This window comes from Nematostella vectensis, chromosome 6 (assembly GCF_932526225.1).
Source record: "Nematostella vectensis chromosome 6, jaNemVect1.1, whole genome shotgun sequence".
Lineage (NCBI taxonomy): Eukaryota > Metazoa > Cnidaria > Anthozoa > Actiniaria > Edwardsiidae > Nematostella > Nematostella vectensis.
This window is the reverse complement of record NC_064039.1, coordinates 10,501,898-10,521,391: the sequence shown is the minus strand read 5'-3', so window position 1 is coordinate 10,521,391 and position 19,494 is coordinate 10,501,898. Positions and strand designations below refer to the sequence as shown.

The following is a 19,494-nucleotide window of genomic DNA, read 5'->3' as shown; positions in this document are numbered from 1 at the left end:
TATAACATCTATATAGATAATAATTTCCAACTCTTCTCGTTGGGATATTTCATATCGTATCTTTTTATTTTTCTTGCATGGTCTTTTTTCCGACGCTCCCTTCTTAGCGCCAATAAAGGTTGCTTGCCACCCGCTCATCCAATGGGTGTTATTGTTCTTCTCCATTCATTACCCGCTGCTCTTGATTTTGATTGATCAGAACATCAAAAATGTCTCGACCCCAATCTCCTACTCTTTAACGCTTGTAGCCATGGCAACTGCCAAAGCACACCACGTGCTGGGAATGCATTTTTAGATTTCTTGATTGGAAGCTTGGACTTACGGTAACACAAGGGAATTTAAATATATAGACAAATGACTCTTTATGGCGATTTTCGATAGAGTTAAATTGTAATTTTAATTACAAATTAAACAAACGCTATTAGCTTAATCTACTGGTACCTGTCGCATTTATGGAGAAGACTTCTACTATTTCTTTCTTATCCTTTTACCTTAGTTTTTTATTTTATTTTCATTCGTAGAATAAAGCGAATGAAGCTATCTAGTCTTCAGTGCTAATAAATCTACCCATGCATTCGATTGGGCCAATGGGGCATCCCAAATAAACCACGAACAGAAAGACTACCTGTCGCCCCGTCATAGCTCAGAGCACATTTCCCGGCTACAAGAACTTGGTCACAGCAATGATACGGTGTCTGTTCTCTCCGCTTTAAATTCAGCTTTGCGTTATACTTCTGCTATAACCTATGGAAGTAAGGGTGTGCCTTGTCATTCTAGTTTGTTCCATTTCTTGTGGCGTGCTTGCCTCCAAGTCAGGTTGGTTGATATTCATTAACGAATGAAGAGTCATGTTTTGTGTTGTGTGAGCAGGTATCTTGTTTGTCAGTGACGTTAGGAAGTGTCCTTGCGTCCATTTCGATACAGGTTGACCACTGCACCCCATACATCTTTTACCGCTTATAAGTTTATATTGCTATCAATAATAGGGGAGCACATTTCAATGAATTTAAAAAAATCTCGTTATATGCCCTAAACCATTAAATTCCTAATAACAATCCATTGACAATAACCCAAGGTTGATCGTGCTGGAAAAAAATATGTCAAACTACACAGATTAAAATGCTAAATTTTAGGCCCGGTAGTCATTGTAAACTTTACATTTTCGTAATTCCAGACATGTTTGTACTTTTCCTCGCTAGTATGTACAATAATAATTGTCAATACTTTCCCATACGCCATATATCATTCGACCAGCGTAAAGTCGTTTAAAAGCCTAGGTTTACATGCATTCAGAAATGGAGTTGAGGTCAGGGGATTAGAACACATCATGCGTCGAAAAACTTCCATTTATAACCTCGAATGGCATTCAACATGTTCCTGCGGATCCCCTTTCTCGTTCTCACATTTCCCCTTTGCATCGAGCAACGCTCAGTTACTCAAGTAACCATTTCTCACCAGTCCGCCTCGACCCGTTTGACGATGACTGCCTTGAGGCACACAACTCTTACCGTGCCCAGCATGGGGTGCCGCCGCTGACCTGGTCCCCCAGTCTAGCAATGCAGGCGCAGCGCTGGGCGGATGAACTCGCGTCTAGGGAGGAGTTGAGGCACGACGATGCTATAAGTAACGATGAAGGTAATGGGGGGCGGGGGGGGGGGGGAGGGGGAACTCATGCAACCACTTTCCCACCCTTTAAAAAGACACGCCCAATATCCCTGTAATACCTTATTCCGGCACGACAAAACAAATGATGATATAGGTGAGTAGGGAAATTCAGATCGATTTATACCCCCTACCCCTGGCAAACCACGCCCCATGCACGTGCCATAGGTTGACCTGATATGCAAACACTGCTTCTTGATGGTTGTACATGCGGGTGAAATAACGGATTAACACCAGTAGAACAAGTCCTGATGTTTACGATGATAGAACTATTCGAGGTGCTTAAACGCTAAACACTGTTAAAAGCCACTTCTATCACCCACCCGCCTTCGTGATTCCCTTTCATTCCCATCGTTCCCTCGCACTTATTAAAGGGTCTCTTGAGCCACCATTTCGTCATCCTAGCAATATCAAGTGCGAGAAAAGCATCCATTTCCATTGGCTAATTTGGGATAGCTTGCGATATTGGTAAATAACCGAAATTGTTAAATAACGTATGAAAATATGTTTTATGTTGTTATTTTGAGAATCCTCCAAATAATTTGTCTTTAAATTTTTTTTCCAATTGTAAAAATGAAAAACAACAACAAATGTATGCCTGGCAAGAGCTCTTTAAAATTAAGATAGATTTTACTGGCGGCAAGTTAAACGTAGCTGATGCCATTGATGGGAAAATAAATGAGAGCAAACATTCATTCGTTTTAAGCGGTGATGGTTTTTAGTACAGCTGAGAAATAAAAATTATTCTACTTTTTTTTTGCTTTCCCACCGTAGGTGAAAACCTTGCCTTCTTTAAACCCGCCGTGCCAAAATGCCAGGGTCGCATTGTTAACAACTGTGTGCTCTGCCGAGAGATGGTCAAACGGTGGTATGACGAGAGAAAGAACTATGACTTTGATAGCGGCTCTTCCAAAGACCCCGATGGAGTGGTCAAACATTTCACCCAGCTCGTATGGGCGGGGACGGCTGAGCTAGGCCTGGGTACAGCCGTCAGCAAGAGATATGGGTTTATAACTGTGGCGAGATACAAGCCGAGGGGAAACCGGGGCGGGGTAGAGGCCTTCATAAGCAATGTCCCGCCAAAAGGAGGTAGGTGCCTTTAGAAAAAATCACAAAATTGCGTTCGGTAATGACAATGCGACACGCGCTATCGTGACCATTAAAACTAGTTGTTGTTTTTTTAAAAAAAGGAGGCTATGAAGATGCGAAAATAACAGTCTAGATTAATACCTCTCCAAAGCTTGGCTGTTTCGTCATATTGTGTAGCGCATTTCTTTTCCATGCTGATTGGGTAGTGATGAAGGTCATGGCAATCAGATAGTACGATTCTCGCATCCTGATTCGATAACACCCTGTCAAGGTGACCACGCTTCTGAGTTTATGATCTGTGCAAAAACTTTTCAAAACAGTGTGGTGATCCCTTAACAAGGGCACCAGGATTAGAGCCGCTTCTACTGCACGTGATAAACCGGCCCGTTTCACCGCCCGACATTATCACTAGGATGATACATTTCAAAGTATATAATTTTAGTGCATTTTCTTTACAAGAAGGTTAGAACACAGGTTCTAGAAAAAAAAGCATTTTTCACAAAAAATAGCTTGAGTTTTCTTGTACTCCTTATCAGGACCTATACCTTCGCTTTCAAGCTTAAATAATTCCGCACCGGAAACCACTACGCAGAACAATTCCGCCACTTCGACCACCCCCACGGGATTAGGCCTACCTCCGCAAAACACTACGAAAACTGCGATAAGACCATATGCAGACATGGTTTATGCAAGCAAAATTACAGACTCGGCTCTTCAAACGCCTGTCAGTGGTAACAGCATGGATGGAGCGATTGCTGAAGGTCATGTCACAGGGACGGGTGAGTAGGTATTGCATCAGGAAGGATGGGGTTGTTCAGTGAGTAAGGCTAGGTGTTGTTGGTCACACCTTGAAGGCCAGACACAGGGACGGGTGAGTAGGTATTGCATCAGGAAGGATGGGGTTGTTCAGTGACGTAAGGCTAGGTGTTGTTGGTCACACCTTGAAGGCCACGTCACAGGGACGGGTGAGTAGGTATTGCATCAGGAAGGATGGGGTTGTTCAGTGACGTAAGGCTAGGTGTTGTTGGTCACACCTTGAAGGCCATGACACAGGGACGGGTGAGTAGGTATTGCATCAGGAAGGATGGGGTTGTTCAGTGACGTAAGGCTAGGTGTTGTTGGTCACACCTTGAAGGCCATGTCACAGGGACGGGTGAGTAGGTATTGCATCAGGAAGGATGGGGTTGTTCAGTGACGTAAGGCTAGGTGTTGTTGGTCACACCTTGAAGGCCATGTCACAGGGACGGGTGAGTAGGTATTGCATCAGGAAGGATGGGGTTGTTCAGTGACGTAAGGCTAGGTGTTGCTGGTCACACCTTGAAGGCCATGTCACAGGGACGGGTGAGTAGGTATTGCATCAGAAAGGATGGGGTTGTTCAGTGACGTAAGGCTAGGTGTTGTTGGTCACACCTTGAAGGTCATGTCACAGGGACGGGTGAGTAGGTATTGCATCAGGAAGGATGGGGTTGTTCAGTGACGTAAGGCTAGGTGTTGTTGGTCACACCTTGAAGGCCATGACACAGGGACGGGTGAGTAGGTATTGCATTAGGAAGGATGGGGTTGTTCAGTGACATAAGGCTAGGTGTGGTTGGTCATGCCTTGTAGGCCATGTCACAGGGACAAATAGGTGTGTCTTGCATGGGGGGTTAATACAGGGGAAGGAGGATTGAGGTGTAGGTTGCAGGCGTGGACTGAATAATGATGAAGTCACGGGAGTGGGTGTGTAGGTTTTGCTTGTGGTATGTGGCTAGGGTAGTTAAGGTGGTATTTGTTGGTCATGTCCCGGGTGCCCTTGTGTGTTCTTGAGATTCTATGGCGTTCTTCAAGGGCTCGATTAATGATGGACGTCCTGAAGGTCATCTCCCAGGAATAGTTGAGTGTGACTTGCATGCGGCTGGGAGGGGAGGGGTTGGCGGCTGTTGGATGGTGTTCAACAAGAAAGGAGTGAATAATGCGTGCTTTAGAGGCCATTTCGCGAGAACGGATGCGTGGATCTGGCATGGGTTGTTGGCGGTGGGGAACACTAGGAAGTACTTACATGGGATAGAATGGGTGGACTTAATGGTGCTTGTCACCAGAACAGGTGAGTAAGTAAGGAGGCCTCGAGGGTAGATGGTAGAAAGATTTGTTGTGATGTGCCACATCGGCTTGCCACGAAGACAAGTTAATGGGTCTTGATAAGGGGAACATGAATTTATCTGCTATGGAAAGATAGAGTATATCATAAAGAGCGTGTCATGGGAACAGGTGGAGAGAGGGGATATAATATGATAGAAGGAATGTTACATTAGCAGAGTGGATTTGGCAAGACGATGTCCTTGTAACAAGTGAGAGGGTCATGGATAGGGGCACATGGTAAATTTGGCAGACGCCGGCCATGCATGAGCTTGGAGAAAAATCTACTACATTCTGCAGTTAGATTTATGCACCTATTTCAAGGTTGCAATCGGGAAATCTGTGTCGTAACCTGCATTGCTTCATGGGCATCAAATAAATAATGATTTAAGGTCTTGATAAAGGTAAATTTGACACCACTGTTTGTTTTTGTGATTTTTGCAAAACCTGTATCAATAGTTCGTAAACTTTATTTTTTCCAAAAAAATTTTTCCATAAATCGCATTCTAAGACGGCTAAAATGGTCCTTTGCTGTTTCCCGTGACTTGTTGACCGTAAATTCACGCCAAATCTTTGGCTTTTCTAGCGTATTATTTTGAGGCGAGTACTCGAGCTTGCCGGGCGTAACCTCGCGACGGGTTTTAAGATATCACCTTCAAATCGGATCTGATAGATAATTATGCCATGTCATAAAGTGTGTGAGGAATTTTCGATTTTCGACTGAAGATCGCTTTTATAGCACTTTTCGTGTCCAAATTTCGCCAGAAATGAGAGTTCCAGCATTGACACGTTGGTAGATCATCTATCTGTCATTGAGATGCAATTACGTGCAAGTGCATGCGCAATAACTCGAAGGTTCATTACGCTCTAGAGTAAACTCCGTACTTTTGAGTTTGAGGCCTCAAACCTTAAACACGGAATTAGCTATTGCAAAAATAAAACTTGCAGGAGATAATTCAATCTTTTATCTTGTATTTGATATATAGTTTATACATGTAGTGAAAATTGCGGTGCGAAATTTTTTTTTTTCGCAGACACGTCGTTTACCTTTACCGAGACCTTAAGCATAAATAAAAACAAACACTGGCTTAGAAAGTTTTAGCATTCCTGGTTATGTACCTACGTTCACACGGCGTTCAGAGACCAGATAACCATATTTATCCGTGGATAAGCGCTTACCTGCTCTCTAGGAACCGGGCCCAGGATTCAGCCATTTGAACGTTACCCATAAACCACTGCGGGTTACGATACATCGATTCGCGGGTGCAACCTTAATTGAAATAGGTGTATATGCAAAAACGGATACGTTTTTATAGAACTCTGTACCAATTCCACGATTTCCTTGTCAATAGGACTGCCATCTCCGAGCGCGCGCGCGGAGGATAAGAAAATCAGTCCGCTAGTGATGATGCTTCCTCCTACTAAAGCCCGCGTTAACACTCGTCACACAGACACAACGTCCGGGTTATCAAGCGAGTTACTTGGCAGAGAACTTAAAGCTTTGGCCGATGAACTAGCTCATAAGAAGAAAAATCAGAAAATGAGTGAAGAGTATTATTTAAACACTGACAAAAATGAAGTAATTGCACTTAAAAAGTCCGCTTTGAGGGAATTAGAGGGGTGGAAGAAAGAAGACGTAAGTGGGAGCTCCGACAAACTTGCCATGCTTGAAACTACATTTGGCCGCATGAGAGAGGTTCACAAGTTAGAGGATAGTGACGAGCCAAATAAAGATGAAACTATTGGTAATGGTGATGCTGCCACGAGGGCCAGTGCTGGGACCATTGGGAAAGGTCAGGCCCGTACGTTTGAAGGACCGGACGGATCAAAGGAGGACAGTTACGGAACAACTAAAAAGGAGACCAGTGGTGATGGTAATACCGCCACAAGGATCAGTGCTGGGACCACTGGGAAAGTTCGGGTCCGTACGTTTAAAGGGCCGCATGGATCGAAGGAGGATAGTAACGGAACAAATACTAAGGAGACCAGTGGTGATGGTGATACCGCCACGAGGATCGGTACTGGGGCCACTGGAAAAGGTCAGGTCCGTACAATTAAAGGGCCGGACGGATCGAAGGCAAAAGTGTTTCTGGATGGGAATGGTGATCACGCGGGTATTGTCTTCAGGGATGAGATCTTTCGAGGTAGGTTTAAGGAACAGAACCACAGAACTTGTATGCATTTTCCCGATTACAGGCTCTCGGGAATTAGTGCGAATGTGTTCTTTAGTAAAGCTACGCATCAGGATTTCGACCACAAATTGGTCGAAATGGGATAGTCTTTCCGGGATAAATATGTTTTAAGTAGACAGTGAGTATTTTTCATTATCGACCATGCTTTCATTCAAAGTTGTTATTTCAAAATAACCATCTAAAACAAACTTTGATACATATTTACCTATTTTTACAATTTCGAAAAATATTGCACTAGCTTTCTCAAATCAGCCGGTGGAAATGGATGCCTTCTCGCTCTTGGTATTTTGCTAGAATGACAAAATGGCGGTTGTGTCAGAGACCCTTTAACCATTTGATTTATATCTTTAAGAGCCCTCTACTAGTGGTACCCCAGCTCCCGAGAATGCTCCAAAGGAACGCACAATCTACGTCCTTTAGTGTGCATCAGAACAACGGCAAGGGATTTTGACAACAGGCTATGTGACTTGACCAACAGGGCCGGGTTCCTGGAAAGTAAGTTAACGCTTAACTTAAGGTGAATGCCCCTTTTTTTCCAATCAAATATCGTATTGATATTTGATTGGGTTAGGCTAACCTGCTTTCCAGGAACCGGCCCAAGACAACAGTGCAAGTCGTACCACGTCAAGCTCAAGCAAGGCGTGGTACAAACATCTTGGTAGACTAACGGATAAACTATCATGGACTATCTCAAGCAAGGCGTGATACAAACATCTTGGTAGACTAACGGATAAACTATCATGGACAATCTCAAGCAAGGCGTGGTACAGCCATCTTGGTAGACTAACGGATAATCTATGGTGGACTATCTCAAGTAAGGCGTGGTTCAAACATCTCGGTAGACTAACGGATAATCTATCGTGGACTATCTCAAGTAAGGCGTGGTTCAAACATCTCGGTAGACTAACGGATAAACTATCTTGGACTATCTCAAGCAAGGCGTGGAACAGCCATCTTGGTTGACTAACGGATAATCTATCGTGGACTATCTCAAGGAAGCCGTGGTACAAACATCTTGGTAGACTAAACGAATATAAACTATCGTGGAAATTATTCCAAGCAAGACGTGGTACATCTATCTTGGTAGACTAAAGGATAAACTATCGTGGACTATATCAAGCAAGGCGTGGTACAAACATCTAGGTAAACTAACGAATAAACTACCGTGGACATTATCCCAAGCAACGCGTGGTACAGACGTCTTGAAAGACAGAAACTAAGGGATACGCTGTCATGGCATTATCTTTAATTGACAGGCATGCAAACCTAAGGCTCTAATCCAAAAATAAGGGAGGTCTATATTATTTATTTGTGTTTTCTAATTAAATATTTTTGTCAATCAGTCTGCAATACTTGTCACAAAATACTCAAAATCAAATACACAATTCCGTTTTCTACCTTTGTCTTCTAATATTATGTTAAAATTAAGCACTGTAAACCCCTCTTCTCCCACTGTCCCTCCCTTCCCTTAAAAAATATCATTTTTACTACGTCATGTCTAATCTTTTGCGGTACAATCACATTTCTGGCTGTGGAGGAATATTAAAATACAATAGAACAATGAGGTAATCGAGCAAATCCTGTTAGGCCTCACGAGCGGACTTCTACACTCCTCAATATTTGACGCCATGTTTATCCTCCTACAGCCGATTGCCTTTGACCTTCCCAGGCATTCACCAACGCGATAACGCGATATTAATGACCTCGTATCAGTTACAACATTGTTATGTGGGTATTTTGGTTATCAACTCTTTCGGTCAAGTCCCTGGCTTTGTGCCGCAAATCTTGCAGATTAACTATATCTCAGGAGTGATCGCAGGACTGGAGAGCTAGGGTGAGTATTTGGGCAGTAATGGGAGCTATAGCCAAACACCTGTAATCACGATTGACAAAGTAGAGGGGTGGAATTATAATGTTTAGTGTTAGGATCTCTTAGTGTCATGCACAGTACACGAATCTATGTAATTTTCTCTGAATATTTCTATAGAAAACAATTAATTGTAAATCAGGTTCAGGGCGTTTTCTTGTCATTTCAATTCAATACTAAAGTATACTTGAATGACCATTTGAAGTGAAACCTCATCTTATCACTGCAGTTTATATTAGCTGTCTAACTCTCTCCATCTCTGGATTGCGCCTTCTTGAACCCAAACAATCCTAAGAGGATATACGACTTGGTCTACAAACGTCATTCGACAAGGCATTTTTTTAAGAAAAGCCAGAGTAAATATCAAATTGTTATGCAGAGACGCTTATAGGATATGTGTGACGGTTTACAGTCTAAGCCTTGTACTGGAAAAAAATTATTTTGTATCGGGCGCTCTATTTTGTCTTGTTCGTGACGTTTCTAGCTTTTTACTTATGCGGTACAAACGTCTTCAAAACACACTACTCATCTTTTACAATGAACTTCCTTTGTCGTCGATTTAAGTTTACTCATAAATTCATCTGCTCCATTTTTTGTGCCAAAGATAATAGAGAACTAAAGACCCAAGATACAGCAGTTTAGTTCTTGTAATGTTCTGTTGGTTTGGTGAGTTTAGCTGCCTTCATAAAGTTGGACTGTAAACTCAGGATAGATATACAATAAATAGAGATATAAACGGTCGTCATTGGATACCGTAGATAAAAAAGTTGTCGCTTGATGCCATTATGTCGTGTACTTATGCGTGAGACCACTTGACCCGGACTCAGGGAAGCTGTAAGACGAACTATTTTTGAAAATATCGATATTTCCTTTACATAAAACTAAATTATTAATAATCTTTACCAACTAAACCTTTCATTTGGACCAGATTTTTTAATCAATAGTTACTTAGTACATTAATTGATTGTTTTTACTGAATTACAGTAATCGCAGATAATCTAAAACGATGTTTTTCTATTGTTTACTCATGACAATACCCCATGTTAGCAACCGTTTTAGGTGGTACTGTTTTGTTGTCATGTATTTTAGACCTTGTATGTCCGCCGGCAATCCCGTGTTATTCGTTTGAGGCGGGTTTAGATGCAGGTCACATACCTTCCATGACCTGATAATGCGAATATGCCTAGCCTTCCTTGTCTAGAAGTGACACCTCTTTATCCGCAAGCAAACACGCTAAATTTGACAACATATGAACCAAAATAATTCAAATCCAAACGGCAAACCAATGACGTGAATCTACCCGAGCTATCTTGGAGTTCTCTCGAAGGAGAACTCAAAAGGATTGATTTAAAATGCCTTCTTTGGCTCAACGTCCAAATACTTGTGCTACCACGACAGGAGCTCAACAGTCTTATAGGTAAGCCCTCTTGTTGCGCTTGGCGAGAACCACGCTATAAATGCCGTCAGATTGGCATTGCTGCGCTGTTATTTGCGTTAATAATTACAATGAAAAAATATACATAAACACGTCTTCGTGGAAAGTTTTCTACCTTTCTGGTGTTTTATATTTAGAGTATAGAGTAGAATAAATGGTTATTCTAGTGATTATATTAAATAATGGCCTAATGGTTTGCACTTTTGGAATTTGATTATGGATAACCATATCGAGCTATGCAAAGATATGCAAAGATCAAAAACCTTTTGCAGAGTGCTTTTAAAACTTCTTCATCTTTTCAACTACGGAAGATTTGATTATATTAATTCGATCGACCTAGTTACATTCAAACTATAAGCGAAAATTAACGAAAATATTAAGTAACTGCGCTGCGATTTAATCAGGTAAGTGCGACTGACGGGTTTTGACGTTTTGAAACCATATGATAAAAAAAAAGAACAGTTTGATGATATCAGCCAAAATAAAGACGTTTTCCAATGTTTTAATCAGCCTCGTCGTGTTATGAGCTCGTTAGGGGATGATTGGACCTGAATGGAAAATGTGATTTGCGAAATATAAACCATTACAGTCTTTTTTTATAAGAACGTTTAATTTTCTGTTGAGACTGGGCCGTTCTTATTTTTGGGACATTTTAAGGTCCAACTTTATGTTCTTAATGATGTTCTTAAATTTTAGTGTATATATGAATATAATACCCAATGTATTTTTAGGAAGAGAATTACACGAATGATCAATAGCAATAATAAGGTTGTTACGAGCACAATTTCATATTCTGCATTTTAGAAAGCATCAGGACTACAAAAAACAATTGCTGGACGTTTTTATATGAAAGGTTCTTATAAAAAAAGAGTGTATTGATCAGATATAATTTTCGCAAGCTCCATAGAATGATGTGTACATAGTTTGAAATTATTCGGCTATCGCGAGATGATTTGGGCGAGATCATGGTTGAGCGGAGCATCTCCGAAAGAAATGGAAACAACCCCTAGCAATTAGATAACAGAACGCGTACTCTACTATGTAAACATCCATCATTGATAAAATGAAAGCTAAATGCTAAGCGCTGTATCTTAATACTGTCCATACAATCAGCCCTCCCCATTAGCGGGCTGAAAGAATCCTGTGATATTACCGTAAAGCAAATAAACCAGGGCGTCAAATTTCCACATCTGACAGTCACGCTTATAAAATGAGACTTTGCGCTTATTACCCGTGTTTCTGCAGTAGCGGTTAACGGGAAGATTAGAAAGCGCTTTATTGCCGATCAGGCGCTTTTCGCCATGGAAATGACTCTGGATTTAAGCAAACAGACTGTGAAAAGTATCATGAGAACTTGGAAATTGAAATGGGAAAAGAATGAGAATGACATTTTAAACAAAAGGTAGGGATGACTATTTTCTATGGAAAATTAAAAATAGGAAAATGGCTGGATGGAAGCGGGAGATTTAGTCATTTTTGTTAGACTCTAAAGCTTTGTAGAATATTGTCAAAGACGCAAAGTTAGTGGTTAAGTTTTTGTTTTATGTTATTCAAATCTTTGTCCTTTATGTTTTACATAAGAATTTCTGGGAGCGTGACACATAGCTACTTGAATATTGCTATTTACTTCCGCCTCTTCCCAATTAAGGAGATCTCGACAAGATTTTCACGGCGGGGCTTAAAAGCTTGAAGAGAACGTTGGTCAAAATTTCTCAAGAACTAAATGTGGAAGCTTTTTCTTTTTAGGTTTTCAAAATAGCCCTAAATTCCATCCGTATTCTACGGAAGAAGTTTTATTAAAAAAGAAAATTTGGCAGAGTCGAATTCCAGTTTTTGGTGCATTTGTATTCATTCTTCTGGTTCCCGAACACGACTTATTTGGGCCTTTTAAATTTAATATAAATATAAATCTATAGTTATACCGTATAATTATAAAACTAGTTGTGATTTTGAAGCAGGTACTTATACACCAAAGATTCGTAGTCTACTTAACCAGTCCTTTGTGTTTCTAAGTAATAAAATGATAAATCTAAATGGAATGAGACAATGAGTTTTACCGGTTATTTCATTTCCTACGCCGGTAAATTTGTCAAAATTATGCTTTGATTTTATTTGTTTCTCATATTGATTTGTTCTTTAAAAACACTAATAATTATCGCTCTTAGTTCCATATTAGCCGAAAGCGTCCTCGAGGGCGAGGAGAGTAACGAAGTGGAGACGCAAAGGAAACTCTAGGATGGGGCTAAAGGGGGGCCCTTGTTTCATATTTGGCTTCGTCCCGCGCACTGCGCCCTCGGGGATGGCAAAATTGTCACAGGGTAAACATTTGGCTCGTAGACTCATTAGTATTTTTTAAGAAATGATGACAATCATGAAAATAGCATAGCAATAAAAAAAAGCACAAAAAGATTATATTTTTGCTCAAGACGTTTTTTCTGTGTTTATTGTTGCTGTTGATGTATCTCGATTTTTAGCTGTTTTTGTTCCTTTAACTAATGCTGCTGTTGAATGCTGCAAACAAGAACATTGTCCGGCACCTGCCAGGCATTTGCTATAACACTTAGTGCACGTCGAGCACACGTCAATACACTTGTTTGCCATAATAAACTTGATGAGACACAAACGCGTCCCTCTGCTGTCTTGGCCCAGGAACGCCTGTCACATTCTAGCTATATAGAGCTTGCGGGTTGACTTATCTGTCGTCACTGAACAAAGACGAAGTAAAAGGTTGAGCAAGACAATGTAACGCATGTTTTACGTGATGTGTCAGCCTTGGCATTCTCTGTTTTGCGTGAACTTTTCATTGAATTAAGACATCGACAGGAGCAAAAAATGGCAAAACTTAAATTGTAAGGTTGTGTTAGCTCACATTTTGTTTATATTTTGCAAAAATAAGCTTAAGTATTTTTTGGTAGGTGATCCATTCTTGAGATATGATTGAGCAAAGTTGCCATAGATCATGAAAAAAGTAGCAATTTCGCCCAAAATGTGGCCATTTCAGACAAATCAAAAGTCTTACAATTTGCAATATCTCAAGAACGGGTCATCTACCAAAAAATACTAAAGCTTATTTTGCTTTATATTACACAAGGAACATCTATTCAAAAAATTAAGCAAATATAAGCTAAGACGACATTACAATTTGAACTTCGCCATTTTTTGCTCCTGTCAAAGACATCACGAAAAAAGCTAAAATTCCAAAAAAACGCGACAAAAAGAAAAAAAAGGGAAAAGCTAAATAAGAGAAATTGTCTAAATATAATGTTACATAATTTTACTTGAAGCAGTGATCACCAAATTATCGCACCAAACAACCAAACCCTCTACTAAACAAAACCAGCCTGACAAAACTAATAAGATAACTTGCAATTAGTACAATAAAGTATTTCTGTCATATTGTAATATTTGACACGCTACTGTTTTTTATTCAATTAAAAATTGCATAAACGTGTATAAGTTTCTGTTATGATCAGATTTGTCGTTTTTATGATCAAGGAAAATAATCAGGGCAGTAGCGATTATCATCCTATCGCCCAGGTTGTTTTAATCCTTTGTCTCTATTTTTTTCTAATTCAGATTCTGATGCTACTTTGCCATTTGTTGGGCTATTTATTGTGACCATGGCAACTAGCCTCTGATATCCACCAGCACTAAGTAACTTTGCTGGACAAAGCATGAAAAATGAAAGACTCATGTGTATGGCCGCGCTAGTTTTCCCGAAAGTGAACAATTATTTATATTCACATTGTGACGTGTATCCTTTGTCCCCCACCAAATGACTCAAGCGCTTCTTTGTCTGCCACCAAATGACTAAAGCGCTTCTTTGCCCGCCACCAAATGACTCGAGCGCTTCTTTGTACTCGAGCAAATGACTCAAGCGCTTCTTTGCCCGCCACCAAATGACTCAAGCGCTTCTTTGTACTCGAGCAAATGCCGCTATTACGCGGGCCTTAATTATGTATAGATTTTTTTATTGCGGCACGCATGACTAGTTTACTTGTGTCTATTAATAAGATCTCGCGTGTTCTGTTGCCGTGGTTGCTAAGTAATACTGAGTAACTATCATCTGATCATAGCAATACCAAAACATGCCCAATACTCAAGAGTGACTCGAAACAATGGCTCATCTTTTAGAGTCTCATTTCTAAAGGCGACCAGTTGTCTTGATTTATATAGAGAGGTATGTTGGCAACGTTCGTGTTTATATTTTTTTCCATACGGAGTCGCACAGCGTGGTACAACTTAACCTTCGAAGATACTCGGTCATTGACTCTACTGGTGTCGAAGCCTTAGTGTGTCAAGCACTGGCATTTCTTGCTAATTCACTCCATAGACTGTTGTTTTCCCACCTTCAATTACCCAACATCATAACCGGGTGGTAACGCTAGAAGCCAGTGCTTGACACACTCTTTGAGTCTGTTGCTTATTTGCTTATCATATCTAGTTTAAAGAGATTTTGAGAAGGATTATCCGAATCGTATTATTAATGCTGAGACCACAAGTCTTCCTGTAACAGAAGTAACAGAAGTCAGTAACACAGCCAATGATAAGTTACTTTAACCCAAAATCATTAAAGTCGTCCATCTTGGAATCTTTTGTAAGACTATTTATAGCCACACGCACATGTGGAGCATGTTGCGATTCGAAAACGATAAGAGAACGCACTCAAGAGCATTTTCAACTTATAATTCAAATAATTAGTGTGTTAGCGCAAACTTTCTTTTAGCTACACAGTAGGCAAACAGTAAATGATTATTGACATCTCCCGTTTTAGAAGTTTGTAGAATTGTTGTGTATTGTCCGTATCATTTGACTCTAGTTTGATTTGTCGTTCGTTACACCCTTTGCTCTACTCTATCCATCCCTTTATTATTGCGTTTTTTAGGAGTGACGTTTGACTGTGGAAATTTATTCTTTTTAGTCTTTAAATAAATTAAAAGTTATCTAATAACTGTAAAAGACCGTTCGGTCGTTAGAAATTTCCTTGAACTTATTAGCAATTTTATCAGCCCGTATCAGTTATTACTCGTAAATATCATTAAAAGCGCAAAAATTAAAGGCGACTATTAAAATCGTAGCTTTAAAAGACGATCAAAGTGTTTAAAATTAGTCATTATTGGCACTAAAGCGAGTACAGCTTCGCTAGTTTTATTCTTACTTTTTTCCGTTTTCACCCTTATCATTAACGCCTGCGACATCCATGTCCACTTAGGCCATTCTATTCTCTACTGATAGTTGTGTCATTTAGCGAGAGCCTTGCTTCCTATTGTCGGATTAGCTCGTGTCACTTCAGGATATTACTCTCCCGTCAGAAGAATTTGTTTGCCTCTAGGATTAGTGGGATCGATGAGTGTTTGCTCGATGTGCGTTGGTGTATTCGCAGATTTCGTTTGCCACAAATTCGAAGGGTGCGCACCGGAATCATTTGAATACACACTTTTTTATTTAAGAACGTCTAATTTTCAATTGAGGCTGGGCCGTTCTTATTTTTGGGACACTTTAAGGCTGAATATGTTCTTAACGATGTTATATTGTTATATTTTAGTACGCACGCTCGAGCTTTTAGAGGCAAAATTACAAAACAAAGAGCAACCTATACAGCGCCTGCCAAACAGCCCTAAAAGTTAGGAAATAGAGGATTGTGTTTTTTTTTCGTCACTCTCTGGCTCGACGCAGCATTTCTGTGTATTTTGGCGCCAGTTTTCCTATGAGAAAGTCACGTGATTTCTTAGATGAAGTCGCCATCACCATAACTGTCGTTGAAAATTATTTCCATGACGTCATTAGAAATGTGAAGATAACACATGATGCAGTCGCCGGGAGGTCTGGGAACGAAGCATGGATGGCATTCCAGCACAGACGGTCTGGCAATGGAAGCGAAACAGTAACCACGCCAATGACATGGCCGGGGACCTGGAGACCACCAGCAGGAGGTATGGGCACTGTTCGTTGCAACAATGTTTTAAAAACCTCGAGAAAAAAGGGGCGAGAGAGCAAACTCGCATGACCGTTTGACCGAACACTCTCACGTACTATTATCTTTAGAACGTTTAAATTCGACATGAGAGTTTGACGTGCGCGATAATTCTTTGATAAAACCGTGACCCACCTCACCAGCCCCCAGGTGCGTACTCAGAATTGGCCGGTGAGGGGAGGGGGGGGGGGCGCAGTCATAGGTTTCATATGAAAAAATGGGTATTAAAAAATCCTTAATAAGGAATGACCCACTTTTCGGACGCCAAGAGGGAGTGCGCGCGTACCCTGTGCACCCCCCCCCCCCCCCCCCCCCACCCGTGTACTGTACGCGCCTGGCTCCAGTTTAATCGGCGCTCTGCTGTTCAACTTTTGACGCTCCGCCATCTTTTGAAGGGGAACTTAAAATTTTAGACAATGAAAACACAAAAAAACACCTGTTTTTTTTACAATAATGTCTACTTCTTTCCTGTACTTCTACTTCTTTTCCCATTGTTAGTCGAAGCTCTAGTCTAGTTGGGCATCTAACACTTATCTAAGACTGTGGAATGGCTAAGGTTAGAAGTAGAATGTCTGGCCCGAATCACTGTGTAGGTTGATACAGTAAAGGTACCGATAGATTCAGAGCCTCCGCTGTATGCCAACCTTCGTTTTAAGACGATATCTTTATTTTCTTGTCAGTGACATCTCTAGAGCTTAGCTTCAAGCAGCAACGATTCGCTTCCACCGCCCAGCCAGGGTACCGCATCGCTAGGAACCAGCCGCGGCGCCTTCAGCCGCTGAAACACAACGACAAATCCTCGACAAAGGGGAGTCGACACCTACACGAACCCTCCAATGAGCAGCAGCCCCATTCGTCCTGGGCTCAAAAGTGGGCGACATTGCGCTCAGAGCAAACTAACGTGTTGTTCAAAGGTGTTTCCGAGAAGGAAGTGAGAGCAAGAGTAGACAAACAATGCACACTCGGTAACGAGTATCGAAATGCGCGCAAACCTCGACGAAAAAGAAAAGAAACTATTTTGAGCTTAAGCGAAAAGGAAGCTGCTTCCATGAAGCAACTTCGTGGAGTTTACGCCAATTCTACGGAGAAAGTTTTACGTACGGAGAGACTTCGAGATTCTATCAAGGCTTTACAAAGCAAAACACTACATACGGAGATTGACTCCAGTATGAAGGAGTATCGTAGGAAAATAGAAAGCGATAAGAATAACCGCAGCGAGCTACGTCGCGTGCGGGAGAGATATCAAAAAGACAAAAAGCGCCGGGACTTGCGCTCTCATATTAGCCAAGGCGCACTAGACACGCCACAGGTATCCCGACTCGCCTACGGTTTACCAGAGGATGGGAGAGAGTTTGAGGAGACTAAAATTGGCGCGAAAACGGAGAGAAGGCTGAAGGAAATATGGCAAAACGCCGTCAAACGAACGTTGGCTATCGATAAGTTGATCAATGCTAAATCTAGAGAGGATATAACGCTTCCGAGAATACGTATCAAGAGAAGATCCACTAGCAAGCTTAGCAACCACGCGACGCCAGGTAAAGATAATACAAATTTGAGGGAATTCCTTGTTTTTTTTTTGTCCTGTTTGTCTTTTGCTGTTGCAGTCGGGCGACTGTGTTAGTAGCTTATAGAACCAAGAATGAGTGAAATAAAAAAGGATTATCAGAAGCCCCTCCCCTTCCAGCCCCCCCCCCCCCCCCCTCTCTCTCTCTCTCTCTCTCTCTCTCTCTCTCTCTCTCTCTCTCTCTCTCTCTCTCTCTTTCTTTCTCTCTCTCTCTCTCTCTCTTTCTTTCTTTCTCTCTCTCTCTCTCTCTCTCTCTCTCTCTCTCTCTCTCTCTCTCTCTCTCTCTCTCTCTCTCCTCTCTCTCTCTCTCCTCTCTCTCTCTCTCTCTCACTTATTGTTGAAGTATTTGATGCTATTAATTATTCTCCACAATTCTCTACAATTGATGGTGATGGCGATATAAATGCCAGTGTTGTTATTTTGGTCTTGGTGGTGGTTATTATTATCTGATTATTGGTGAAATATTATATAGCGATTTTTATGCCTTTGATGATGATGACAACAATTATAATGATGGGATGAGGACAGCAGCGTTAGTTCTTAATTTGATATTAATGTCGTTATTAGATACGGAAAGAAAGACCTCCGCTAACAGTTATGCAGGCGTCCAGGTCGCCTTGGGAGAGCTAGAGGTCATGTCTTCGGGTAAGCTCATCAGCACCATGGAATTCGTAAAAAAAAAAACCGCTAAACAAATGTGTTTTTTTTTAAACTTTTCAGTTGGCTCTGATTTCGATGACAATCTGACAGACATCGGTGAAGACGAAGAAGACGGCCTATGATCGGAGAATACTCTTTAGGGGATAAAAAAAATATTATATGATCCCAATGTTTTAGTTGTAATGAATTGGTCAATGCGCCGAAAATTCGAATTCGACCAATTAATACACAAAACATGAATACTAGAATAATAAAATGGTTTTACAGCGCTGATATTTATGTTTTTTGTCCCTTTTTTCCATTATTTTATTTTACAAATGACCAAGATAAGAAAAAAATACACAGCGTAAACATTTCCTTTCTCGTGTATAAAATCACAAATGGAAAAAGTGGTTATGAAATTACTACGTCTTTGTTTATAAATATATCAAGAGAAACCAATAAAGTGTCATCTCTTTTATAACTTCAAGGGGACTGTCATGTACATGTCAAATCGACTCGCGTAACTCTCATTCAGGACGATGCGAGAAATCTACTCGATCGAATATAATCCAAGAGAACTTATATGTCGCTACATTCAGGCCCGTACCCAAGGGGAGAGCAGGGGGTTCTCAATAGACAAAAATAATAAAGCATAAGCTTCAAGCGGATCACTCTGGTATGTCATCAATCCATAAGTCAGACTTTTTCTATTTTTGCGGGATTTCCACGTCCCGTGGAAATCCCGCAAAGGCAAAAAAAAATTCCTTTTTATTTTTTCTCACTTCCTCCTCCCCCCCCCCCCCCCCCCACTCTCCAAATTAGGTCAACTTTATCCGATTTAGCAACCCAGGTAGGGGCCTGACATTCCCTGTTCGTACCGTAAATAATTTAATTCAAATTTTAACTTCAATTAATGGTTTAAAACACCTCCCCGCCCACCAGGCGCAATCGTTC

The 19,494-nt window shown here is 41.0% G+C and overlaps 2 protein-coding genes across 6 annotated transcripts; both read left to right on the top strand.

The window, feature by feature from the left end:
- Positions 1–58: 58 nt before the first annotated feature.
- LOC5519831 (cell wall protein PRY3) lies at positions 59–8,083 on the top strand. 2 transcript variants are annotated; one of them, XR_007311864.1, is made up of 7 exons: positions 59–816; positions 1,459–1,635; positions 2,437–2,751; positions 3,288–3,530; positions 6,219–7,010; positions 7,411–7,575; positions 7,647–8,083. XR_007311864.1 is itself a non-coding variant. In XM_048728678.1 (6 exons), the coding sequence occupies exons 1-6, from the start codon at positions 747–749 to the stop codon at positions 7,476–7,478; spliced, it is 1,665 nt and encodes a 554-aa protein (XP_048584635.1). In that variant the 5' UTR covers positions 59–746; the 3' UTR covers positions 7,479–8,083. The 2 variants fall into 2 exon arrangements, 1 of the variants encoding a protein (XP_048584635.1); XM_048728678.1 differs by having other exon boundaries at positions 7,411–8,083.
- Positions 8,084–8,770: 687 nt separating this feature from the next.
- Positions 8,771–18,999, top strand: LOC116603437. 4 transcript variants are annotated; one of them, XM_048728683.1, is made up of 5 exons: positions 8,771–8,892; positions 16,148–16,293; positions 17,015–17,869; positions 18,466–18,543; positions 18,619–18,999. In XM_048728683.1, exons 2-5 carry the CDS (start codon positions 16,203–16,205, stop codon positions 18,678–18,680), a joined length of 1,086 nt encoding a protein of 361 aa, XP_048584640.1. In that variant the 5' UTR covers positions 8,771–8,892; positions 16,148–16,202; the 3' UTR covers positions 18,681–18,999. The 4 variants fall into 4 exon arrangements, with proteins under 4 accessions (XP_048584640.1, XP_048584638.1, XP_048584637.1 ...); XM_048728681.1 differs by lacking the exon at positions 8,771–8,892 and adding an exon at positions 9,992–10,342; XM_048728680.1 differs by lacking the exon at positions 8,771–8,892 and adding an exon at positions 11,290–11,762.
- Positions 19,000–19,494: the final 495 nt, after the last annotated feature.